This window comes from Oryctolagus cuniculus, chromosome 3, assembly GCF_964237555.1.
Source record: "Oryctolagus cuniculus chromosome 3, mOryCun1.1, whole genome shotgun sequence".
NCBI lineage: Eukaryota > Metazoa > Chordata > Mammalia > Lagomorpha > Leporidae > Oryctolagus > Oryctolagus cuniculus.
The window spans coordinates 164954919-164966959 of NC_091434.1; the positions used below are offsets into that span (position 1 = coordinate 164954919).

General features: G+C 43.1%; 1 protein-coding gene across 6 annotated transcripts in view; it reads left to right on the forward strand.

Annotated features, from left to right (window-relative positions):
• Positions 1-12041, forward strand: part of CALU (calumenin) — a 33114-nt gene that overhangs the window by 17541 nt on the left and 3532 nt on the right. For 3 of the 6 annotated variants that reach the window (XM_008258168.4, XM_070069781.1, NM_001082154.1), the window contains 4 exon segments: positions 3100-3293; positions 6896-7062; positions 7611-7671; positions 11565-11764. In XM_008258168.4, coding sequence (XP_008256390.1) covers positions 3100-3293; positions 6896-7062; positions 7611-7671; positions 11565-11764 — 622 coding nt within the window. 6 annotated transcript variants of the gene reach the window in all.

Genomic DNA, 12041 nt, shown 5'->3' on the forward strand with positions numbered 1-12041 from the left:
GTCAAAAATATTTACTCTCTGTCCCTTTTCAAAAAAAGTTTGCCAACCCCTGGATTAGACCATTTGGGGTTTACTCTTCAGCCAGCTCCATTAAGAAGCTCATCTTGAGCAGTCATATGCCATTTTTATCTGGATAGCCCTTCTCTTCAAACTATTTATAGTAGTTTAAAAATACCTTTTGGGAACGGAGGGGTTCTGATACCTTGCCCCACCCTTTTTGTTTCTTAACGGTACAGTGACACTATTAATAGCCAATACTGTTTGAGCACAAACTGGATCCCATTATAGATCATGCAGAACTTTCAATACTAATATAACTTAATCTGTTAATATTGTTGAAATTCTACAGATTTAAAGTTACAAAAACAGTTTTTCCCTTAAGTCCAGATAGATAGAGGATGGTGTTTAAGAGATGGCTTTGCTGGAGCCAGCACTGTGGCATAGCAGGTAAAGCCACTACCTGCAGTGACAACATCCCATATGGGTGCCAGTTTGAGTTCTGGCTTCTCTACTACTGATCCTGCTCTCTGCTTGGCCTGGGAAAGCAATAGAAGATGGCCCAAGTCCTTGGGCCCCTGTACCTGCATGAGAGACCTGGAAGAAGCTCCTGGCTTTGGATTGGCACAGCTCCAGCTGTTACAGCCATTTGAGGAATGAACCAGAGATGGAAGACCACCCCCGCCACCCTGTGCTTCATGCCTCTGCCTCTTTTTTTTTTTTTTTTTTAAGATTTATTTGTTTTCTTTGAAAGTCAGAATTATAGAGAAAGGAGAGGCAGAGAGAGAGAGGTCCTCCATCCGCTGGTTCACTTGCCAGTTGTCCACAGTGGTCAGTGCCACACCAACCAAAGCCAGGAGCCAGGAGCTTCCTCCAGGTCTCCCTCGTGGGTGCAGGGCCCAGGGACTTGGGCCATCCTCCACTGCACTCCCGGGCCACAGCAGAGAGCTGGCCTGGAAGAGGGGCAACTGGGACAGAATCCGGCGCCCCGACCGGGACTAGAACCCCGTGTGCTGGCGCCGCAGGCGGAGGATTAGCCTATTGAGCCACGGCACCAGCTATCTATTAGCTTTTTTTTTTTTTATTTTTTATTTTTTTTTTTTAAAGATTTATTCATTTTGAAAGGCAGAGTTACGGAGAGGGAGAGACAGAGAGAGGTCTTCCATCTGCTGGTTCACTCCCCAAATGCCCAGAATGTCCACAGCTGGGCCCAACCAAAGCCAGGAGCTACATTCAGGTCTCCCATGTGAATGGTAGGAACCCAGGTACCTGCTTGGACCATCATTTGCTGCCTCCCTGCACATTAGTGAGAAGCTGGATCAGAAGTGAAAGTGAGATTCGATTTCAGGCATCCTAGTGGCCTTATCCACTCCGCCAGGAGTTTCTCCCAGGTCTCCCACATGGCTGTAGGGGCCCAAGCACTTGAGCCATCTCTCATTGCTTTCCCAGGCCATAGCAGAGAACAGGATCAGAAGAGCCGCCCAGACAGGAACCTGCACCCACATGGGAGGCTGGCACTGCAGTGGGAGGCATAGTCTACTATGCAGCAGTGCCAGCCCCCATGTTGGAAGTTTTGTTTGTTTCCCCAGAAACTTTTTATTTAAGGAACACAAACTTCATGCATTTCATAAATACAACTTAGGAACATAGTGACTCTTCCCACTGTACCTGCCCTCTCACTTATACTCCCAGTGTTGGAAGTTTTGATTTAAAGTTTCTGTTTCCAAAAGGGCTACTTACATGTGTGACTATACATAGGTTGTCTTGGCCTCTGTAAGTAGGTGATGGAGTTTTCGTGAGCTTTTGTGTCGTGCATAATTTTAAATCCTGCAGTTTAAGATGGCGAATCTGAAAGACAGTATAGTGACTGACTAGTTTTGTTGCTTTTGCTTTGTAATCTGCACACTAACCCTCTCAGCTTATTAGCATTCTTATCGCAGATATCCATTCTTTTTTTTTTTTTTTTTTTTTTTTAAGATTTATTTATTTGAAAGGCAGAGTTACAGAGAGGCAGAGAGAAAGAAGAGTCTTTCAAGCACTGGTTCACTCCCCAAATGGCCGCAGTGGCCAGAACTGGGCAGATCTGAAACCAGGAGCCTGTAGCTTCTTCCAGATCTTCCACTCAAATGCAGGGGCCCAAGCACGTGGGCCATCTTCCACTGCTTTCGCAGGCCATAGCAGAGAGCTGGATTGGAAGTGAAGCAGCCAGGACTCCAACTGTTGTCCATGTGGGATGCCGACACTACAGGTGGTGGTATTGCCCACTACGCTACAACGCCGGCCCCAGATACACATTCTTAAGACATTTCATCAGAGTTCTCCATTCTCCAGTTTCTGATTACATACAAAAATACAATCCAACATAAGAAAAGCTGCTGGCCATTTTTAAGATAAGCGTCCCCCTCTCTATGTACCTGTATTTCAAAATTAAGCATACCAGTGGTTGTGACCAAGAAATGAAGGTTCTTTTTTCTCCTAAAAGCAGTAAGGGAAGACAGAGAAATTTGTGTGTTATTTGATATAAAGAATGGAGAACCTAGATAAGTATGGATATTTGCTCCTGGATTCTGACCACAGACTGAATGGTTTGCTTTGGGATGCAAGTACAGCAGCCAGGAACTGTGTTTACCCTGAATGGCTCATTACCAGTCAGTGATGGGTCACTGAAGAGGAAAACTGTCAGTTCCTGTCTAGCTGTTTGGTTTTTTAGAGACAATTTTTTTATTTCCATGTGTTAGCCTTGAGCAGCTCCTGTGGTCACAGCACACAACCTGGCTATGTCCAGAGCCTTGTGTCCTTTTAACCTCTTGCTGGATTTCTCTGCATTTTCTACAGAAAGATTGTAAGTAAAATAGATGGCGACGATGACGGGTTTGTCACTGTGGATGAGCTCAAAGACTGGATTAAATTTGCACAAAAGCGCTGGATTTACGAGGATGTAGAGCGACAGTGGAAGGGGCATGACCTCAATGAGGACGGCCTCGTTTCCTGGGAGGAGTATAAAAATGCCACCTACGGCTACGTTTTAGGTAGGTCCCTACAATCTGGGGGAAAAAGCTTTGTGGAGCCGGCACCTTGAAACGTAACTGTTTTGTCTTGTAGAATGATTGTAGATAAAATAGACGCGGATAAAGATGGGTTTGTGACGGAGGGGGAGCTGAAATCCTGGATTAAGCACGCCCAGAAGAAATACATATATGACAATGTTGAAAACCAATGGCAGGAGTTTGATATGAATCAAGACGGCTTAATCTCCTGGGATGAGTACAGAAACGTGACTTATGGCACTTACCTGGGTAAGGGGCAAGTTGTCAGCCTGGCAGAGACCATGGTCTTGAGTCAAAGAAACAAATGGGTCACGCAGGAAAGGAAGAGCTGTGCTTACCTTCAGTGATTCCATGCTTACCTGATCTCCTGTGTTTTAACTTTGTGTACTATGTCTTATTTGTTTAATTTTGTTCTTCTGAAGTTTGACATCTTGTACACCTTAAGCATTACAAATATATTTTCTCATTTTCTTTCTGTCGTCCCTCAGAGATAATTTTTAGCATAGATTTTACCGAAAAGGCTGCATTTGTTCCAACAATGCAAAGTGAGAGACCTTGAGATGTCTCCTGACGTGGTCCCGTTAAAGTGTTGGACCTGAAACTCAAACTCAATTAGATTCCTTTATAACTAGTGAGAATCAGGTGAAATCTGTTGTCTTTTCTTAGTAAAATAACATTCAAACAAAAATTTCCTTGATAAAAATTTAACTATTTCAATATGTCTGCTTACTAAGTTTAGAAATGAAAATTTCCCATTTGTTTTCTCTGGCACACGCGTTTTTCAGCTTGCTTTGCAAGTGCTTCTAGGCAAATAAATGTTATTTTGAATGCTTTCTGTTGACTTGTTTGTGGGGACCACCTGTCAGTAATTTTCTGTTACTTACTACACTTTGCCGTGACTGACCTAAGGTGTTTTAATTTATGAGATTCTTCTATTGTACATGATACAGTTTGAGATAAGCATGCATAAATAATACTTTTTGTATTTTTATCCTGGAAATTAGGGGAATCTCTGGCTTAGAGCAAGTGTCCCCTCACTGCCCTGACAGTGTAATGTTTTCCCACTGGAGAGCCAGCTGCCGTGTTCATCACAGGGCTGGATGCATTTCTGGTGAAGAGACTTTTATTTCTGTGTCGGGCTTGCTCTCATTTCTAAGACTAAAGTGGCACTCCCTCTGTCTCAGTGCCTGACACTTGGCCAAGAACCAAGCGTATCCCACACCAATTAAGAACACACGTACTAAAACCTCCATGTAGGTGGAGAGTCTCTGGCTGAGACCCAGCATTCTCCGGATCTCCTTAGAAGTAATTATAAAATATAAAGCAGAGGGTAGCCTGTGGGTGATCTGCACAGATTGGTGTGTTAGTACATCAGCTTGCACTTGAGCACTCACTTGCTGCCCTGCCCGGAGTGATTCTTCAACTCTGTGCATGATTATTTGCATAAAAATCTGTTGAGAGCTCTGTTGCCTCACAAGGCAGATGATTCAATGTAATGGGTATTTCTGCTGCCTGAGACTATACAGAAGCTGAAACGCTGGCTGGAGAGGCAATGGCTTTATAAGGCATCTTTCCTCAGAGGCGTGCGGGCTGAGGGGCTGACGGGCCCCGGGAGGATGAGCTGGCTAAGAAGTGAGGAGCTGGTGTGAACATGTGTTCTTGATTCACTCTTGAGTTCAGACAGCAGTCATCTTAGCTCTTAGGTAAAATATGTCTCAATGAATGCACTACTCTCAAAAGGAATGTTAACACTGTCTCTGCCACAAATAAAGCACAAAATCCCAAAGATCCACCCTTGATCTAGTTCCAGATCAAGAGCCTCCCCAAAGCTGTGCACGGCCAGCCAGGGCCATAAACTGGTGCTTAGCGTACCTACAGGGCTCAAGCAGGGCTGTAGGCCTAAGGGTCATCATTAAAAATAAAGTTCTGCGTTTTCCTTTTTTCCATCCTCATGTATGTGCATGTTGCTGTCAGACGACTTGACCCGGTCACCAGGTTTACCCCAGGATGGGAGGAAGGCTCTTAACTGAGAACCTGGTGTGGAGGTGCAGGTGGTTTTTCTGTTACACTACGCAGTTAGCCCTGAAACTCTGCGTTTGTTTAGAAGAGATGACTTTGCACCTAAGAAAGACGGTGTTTTCCTTAAATTCTTCACGTCTAACAGCGTAGAGTATATATGTATAAGATCCCAGTGACTAATAATTTGATATGCTAACTAAATTTTTTATACACAGTAAAAAATAAAGATTTGTTTGTTTGAAAGAGTTACCAAGATAATGGGAGAGAGATCGTCCATCCGCTGCTTCACTCCTTAGATAGCCACAACCACTGCGGCTCTGCCAGGCCAAAGCCAGGAACCAGGAGTTTTCTGCGTGTCCCACATGTCAAGTGACAGGGGCCCGTACACTTGGGCCACCTTCTTCTGCTTTTCCCAGGTCTTTATCAGAGAGCTGAATTGAAGTGGGGCAGCTGGAACATGAACTGACACCCATATTAGATGCTGGCATCACCCACTACACCATGGTGCTGGCCCTGTTTTGTTTTAAAGTATGGAAAGATTGAACTAGAGTATCAAAAGTCAGCAGTATGTTATTGTTAAAGGGCCCCGTGGGTCTTTTTACAAAGCTATTCAATATATTGCAGGAGTAATAACTTATTATCTTTAACATGGTATCTTTTATCTTTAAAATATTTTCCCATCTATTATCTGACTTGGTTCACACAGCAACTTACTTTTTATATTTCTTTTCTGCAGTTAATGCCTTCATGTTTTTTCAGCTTAAAGACACCAGATTTCGTTCTTCCTGCCTATAAACTGTGTAGCTGCTGCTGTGCAGTTCCACAGATGGATAGGTGCAGATTCAGTTTGGTTGTAGTTCAATGTTTATTTTTTTTAAATAGCTTTATCAAAATATAATTGACACACAGTGAACTGGGCATATTTAAGTACACAGCTGGTAAGTTTGAAATGTATATGGTAATGAGACCATCACGGCAATCAAGATAACGGATATATTTATCACCCCCTAAAACTTCCTCCTGTTCCTTTTTTGTCCTTCTCACCCTCCCCATGCCTTTGTCCCTAAGCAAGCAGTGATCCATTTTCTGTAACTGTAGGTCAATTTGTATTTTCTGTTTTTCTAAATAGAGGGTGAATAATACCTGGACCTGTTGGTAGATGTCTGAGTTGACTAAAAAATACACACATACCAAATGTGATCGTTTCAGAGTTGTGATGTCTGGAATTCATTTGCTTGAATCTGAGTGTCCTTGAACTAGGATAGAAGGCCTTTGGCATTAGCTTTGTGATGACAGCCACATATTTAAGTTAAAAAAAAAAATAGCAGTAGTTTCATTTGACTTCATCTGATTTATTTTCTCATTTTAATCCTTTTAACAGCATTGTGAAGCACACACCCCTGTTGCCTCTAACTGCTGAGGCATAGTTAATTTACTTGCCTAAGCTCACACAGCTAAAAAGTGTTAGCGTTCACACCTGAATGGTATGATTTTAGGGCCAACACTGCCTGCACATATAACTGGAAAATTCAAGCCTTGTAGAAACCTTCACACCAGTAACAGTGAAACATTACATATTTGGTTATGAGTCCTAGAGCCAGGGTTCCATGTTGGATGGCAAACATTTACAGTCAGCTTGGACCTAACTCGGGTCTGATTACTGGAGCTTTAGCCCTAAACTAGATGTCTTTATACTGCCACAAATTTTGCCTGTGTAATCAAGTTATTTCTTCATTGCTTGGTTTATCTTTCTTGGAAATTATATCCCTACCCCTTGCGTTTTTGTTTTTTCCAAAAGCCTTTAAGACTTGACTTGAATTGTTGTTTTCTAGATGATCCAGACCCTGATGATGGATTTAACTATAAACAGATGATGGTTAGAGATGAGCGGAGGTTTAAAATGGCGGACAAGGATGGAGATCTCATTGCCACAAAGGAGGAGTTCACAGCTTTCCTGCATCCTGAGGAGTATGACTACATGAAAGATATAGTAGTGCAGGTGAGTGACAGCAGGGGTTCTGAACAGGCTCTGTTTCTCTGGTTGCATTTGCCATCTTCCCCTTTTGGCCTTTCTTGTGTATTTGAAAGAAATGATTTGCTATACAAGATTCAAATTCCAAGCTCTGTCACCATTTTTCTGGACCTTTTCTAAGTATCTTGGGCTTTCATTTAGTACTTTCCATCAGATAATATTGGCTGTTTCATTAGTAGCTTTGTGTAAAGTATGAAAGGGGAAATGCTTTTTTGAAATGTCCCATGCTGAGTGGTCCATCTGTAGTTGTATACATAATCACTGGTCACTTCATTGCCATGACTTCAGCATCATTATGGCTTGTCCATCATTGAGCAGTGGCAGTACACTTCCAAGAAGACTAATTTACCATTTTCCAGTTAGAAAAGCATCAGTTTTTGATGGTTTTAACTGTGTGTGTGTGTGTGTGTGTGTGTGTGTGTCTGAGTCTGAGTGTGAGAGGGAAGATAGCATATTCTCTTCTGGCAAATTTGTTCAGAGACAAGTGTAATGGTCTTTTGTTTTTTCCTGCTTAGGAAACAATGGAAGATATAGATAAGAATGGTGATGGTTTCATTGATCTAGAAGAGTATATTGGTAAGTGTGCTTCTAGTGTGTTTTTTAAAAGAAGCTAAAATAAAACTTTGGAAGGTGTGATCAGCCACGGGAACAGTCTGCTCCATGGGTCAGCTCTTCCCAGATCCTTAAGCCAAGCCAGTGTGATGAATATTGGGTAATGATAAAGTATCCACAGTAGCACTATCCAGCTGAAGTACAAATGCGAGTCACATATGTAATTTTAACTTTCCTAATAGCCACATTAAAATGTAAAAGGAAGCAGATGAAATCAATTTCAGTAATGGCTCTTACCTAATCTAATATTCCAAAATGCTATAATTTCCACTTATTAATATGAATTATTGATTTTTTATGCATATGTATAGCACAACCCAGTGTGGACCAGCCATCTTTTAATTTCTCAGTAGCCACATTGGCCACTGACTACCATATTGACAGATTCACAGAATGTACCCTGGATGTCATATTAATTGATGGTAAAGAATTGCAAGAAACCTGGACTTACACTAGGAAACCCAGGAATAAATAAATAGATAATAATTTATTTGGAAGGCAGAGTGATGAAGAGAGAGTCTTCCATCCACTGCTTCACTCCCCAAGTGGCTGTAATGGCTGGGATAGGGACATGCTGAAGCCAGGAACCTGGAACTCCATCCAGGTCTCTCAAATGGATAACAGGGGTCCAAATATTTGGGCCATCATCTGCTGCTTTCCCAGGAGCATTAGCAGGAAGCTGGATTGGAAGTAGAGCCAAGACTTGAAAACAGGCACTCCAATATGAGATGTGGGCAAAGTGATATCTTAAGCACTGTGCCAGATGGCCATCCCTGGTATATTTTGTTTTAAACTATGCTTCTCTCAGCTATCATTAAGCTTCATTGAGCAGATCACTTTTACTTAGATATTGTCTAGTCACACCTACTATATTTCTGTTGTAGGGTTATTCCAATTGGAATACTCCTTGGATATTTACAACTCCTTTTTTTCTAAGACCCAGTGAAGTATTTTTAATTTTTAGAGAAAGTATGAACAATAGAGGATAGAATGTTGCCACAATGAATTTTTTCTTAGCAGAGTCTGTCAGTATAATGGATTAAAGTCTGGCTACTTTTTCTGAGCTTGAGTTGATGGTTTTAGGATTTTCTACTTTCAGATGTTTTATTCTTTCATTCTTAGCTTTTGACATTTTATCACAATTGCTAAAACTAAAGAGCTCATTTGAGCCTCTGAAGAGAGAAATAAGTTTTATAACTGTTAGGTATCATTTGCCAAATAAGGAGGCGTTTCTCTCCCCATCATTTAGATTTAAAGGCAGAGGAAGTGTATCTTGAAACTACCAAAATTTGCTATATGAGAAAGTATGTGTGTAACTGTGTGTGTGTGTGTGTGTGTGTGTGTGTGTGTGTGTGTGTAGAGTCCTCTTTTACAAATCAATAACTAATGCAAACACATTAATACCTGGTATGCTAAGTCTCCAGAATAATATCTCACAGTTTCTGGGAGTGTGCCAGTTTCTGCGCTCTAAAGAAGGGAGATCATAAACAGTTCTTTGCTTCTTACATTTTTTAAATTTCTTATAGAACATTGCAAACACAGAATTAACCAGCATAGTATACGGATCACTGTTCCTATGCGAGCCTGAGCAGCCACCAGCCTATAGCTGGTCCTGTCCCAGCCACATCCATTTCCTTACCTTCCTTCTTCTTCTTCTTTTTTTTTTTTTTTTTTTTTTTTAAGATTTATTTATTTATTTGAAAGAGTTACACACAGAGAGAGAAAGAGAGGTCTTCCATCTGCTGGTTTACTCCCCAGTTGGTCTTAACGATCAGAGCTGCGCTGATCTGAAGCCAAGATCCAGGAGCTTCCTCTGGGTCTCCCACACGGGTGCAGGGGCCCAAGGACTTGGGCCATCTTCTACTGCTTTTGTAGGCCACAGCAGAGAGCTGGATTGGAAGTGGAGCAGCCGGGACTTGAACCAGTGCCCATATGGGGTACTGGTACTGCAGACAGCAGCCTTACCCGCTACGCCACACCACCAGCGCCGTCTTTCTTATTTTTTTAAAAAACTTACTTTATTTATTTGAAAGAGATCTCCCATCTACTGGTTCACTCCTCAGTGTCCCCCACATCAGTTGAGGCTGGGGCCAAGCCAAAGCCAGGAGCGGGGAACTCAATCCAGGTGTCCCACATGGGTGCCAGGGACTCAGCTGCTTTGGGCTGTCACTACTGCCTCCCAGAGTGCACGTTAGCAGGAAGCCAGAATTGGGAGCAGTCAGGATTCGAATGCAGGCGCTCCAGCATGGAATATGGGCGTCCCAAGTGGTAGCTTAAGCACTACATCAGAAGCCTGTCCCCCCCTTTCTTATTTAAGGTAGATTCCAATCGTCTCACTCATCTGTAAACATTTGGTTGTATGTCTCCAAGATATATATGTGCTTCTGAAAACTTTTTTTTTAATACGTATTTATTTTGAAAGAGTTATAGGGCAAGAGGGAGAGACAGAGATCTTCTATCCACTAATTTACTCCCCCAGATGGCCACCACAGCCAGCAGTGGACCAGGCCGAAGCCAGCAGCTAGGAGTTTCACCCAGGTCTCCCACGTGGGTGGTGGGGGCCCAAGCACTTGGGCCGTTTTCCACTGCTTATCGCAGGCCATTAGTAGGGAGCTGGATGGGAAGTGGAGCAGCCAGGACATGAACCAGAGCCCATATGGGATGCCAAGGTCACAGGCAGCAGCTTTACCTGCTATGCCACAGCACTGACCCCCTCTGAAAACTTTTTAATATATCTCAACCCCCAAAATTATTAATTCCTTAATGTTACTGAATAGGACCATTTTTTTTAAAACTCAACTAGTATTTTTTTATTGTCTTTACTCATTTAGCTATTTTTTAAGATTTATTTATTTATTTTGAAAGGCAAAGTTAGAGGTTGATCTTTCATCCACTGGTTCAGTCCCCAAGTGGCTGTGGGTGCAGGGGCCCAAGGACTGGGACTTGAGCCATCCTCAGTTGCTTTCCCAGGCGCGTTAGCAGGGAGCAGGGTCTTAAGTGGAGCACCAGGACTGGAACTGGCCCCCACCGTGGGATGACAGCATTGCAGACAGTGGCTTAACCTGTTGTACCACGACGCCAGCCCCACTGGTGGTGGTCTTCTTTCTGGGAGGCATGCCTGCCCAACTGAAGGACACTGGTATATGTGCTCTGTGTAGTAATTCGCTAGTAGAGATAGATTTGGTTTATAACATACTACACTTCTCAAATTTCCTTGAGAATTTAAAACTGTACCTTTCTAAAACCAGACGTCCAGTTTCCCTAGGTACATTGAGATGAAGTGAAATAGGAGACAACTAGTCTATCATTCTTGGTGCAAGCCAACATGTTCTGCATTTTTTAAGGTACAAACACTGCTCTTAGTCACTCAAAAGCAACAGCTGTAAATATTCTTGTTGCAAGATAATTAATTAAGCTTCAGGAGAATACCCTGCTAGAAGGTCTCTCTGGCCTAAAACACCCTTCTGACTGTTGTTAGTTTCTAAAGAGATAGATGAGCAAGAAGGGGTAGGCCAGACTTGTATGAGACAGTCTTTGGAAAAAGGAACCGGGTTCTAGTCCCGGTTGGGACGCCAGATTCTATCCCAGTTGCTCCTCTTCCAGGCCAGCTCTCTGCTGTGGCCCGGGAGTGCAGTGGAGGATGGCCCAGGTGCTTGGGCCCTGCACCCCATGGGAGACCAGGAAAAGCACCTGGCTCCTGGCTTCGGATCGGCGCAGTGTGCTGACTGTGGCGGCCATTTAGGGGGTGAACCAACGGAAGGAAGACCTTTCTCTCTGTCTCTCTCTCTCACTGTCTAACTCTGCCTGTCAAAAAAAAAGAAAAAGAAAAAGGAAAACCCCTTTCTGTGTCTGCTCAGGTGATATGTATAGCCACGATGGAAATGCTGACGAGCCAGAATGGGTGAAGACAGAGCGAGAGCAGTTTGTTGAGTTTCGAGATAAGAACCGTGATGGAAAAATGGACAAGGAAGAGACCAAAGACTGGATCCTCCCCTCAGACTACGACCATGCAGAGGCAGAAGCCAGGCACCTCGTCTATGAATCAGACCAAAACAAGGTAGGTTTGGCCAGGCCCAAGCCAGCTAGCAGTGATCTGAGTCTCGTTTCTAGAGGATTGCCTGAAAAATTTCTGTAAAGGCACATAGAGCATCTGAGACCTTAATTAGTCTAAATCTGCCAGGGATATAAATTCGGCATTGAAGACTTCCAGGGCGACACTAGCTACCTGATCTCATTTTAGAAATCCTTTTGCCTGGTGTGCTGGTAGTGCGGGCAGAACTGAGATTTCAGAAAACAGCCTCTCTGTGTGGCCTCTGCCAGGCACACGGCTTCCT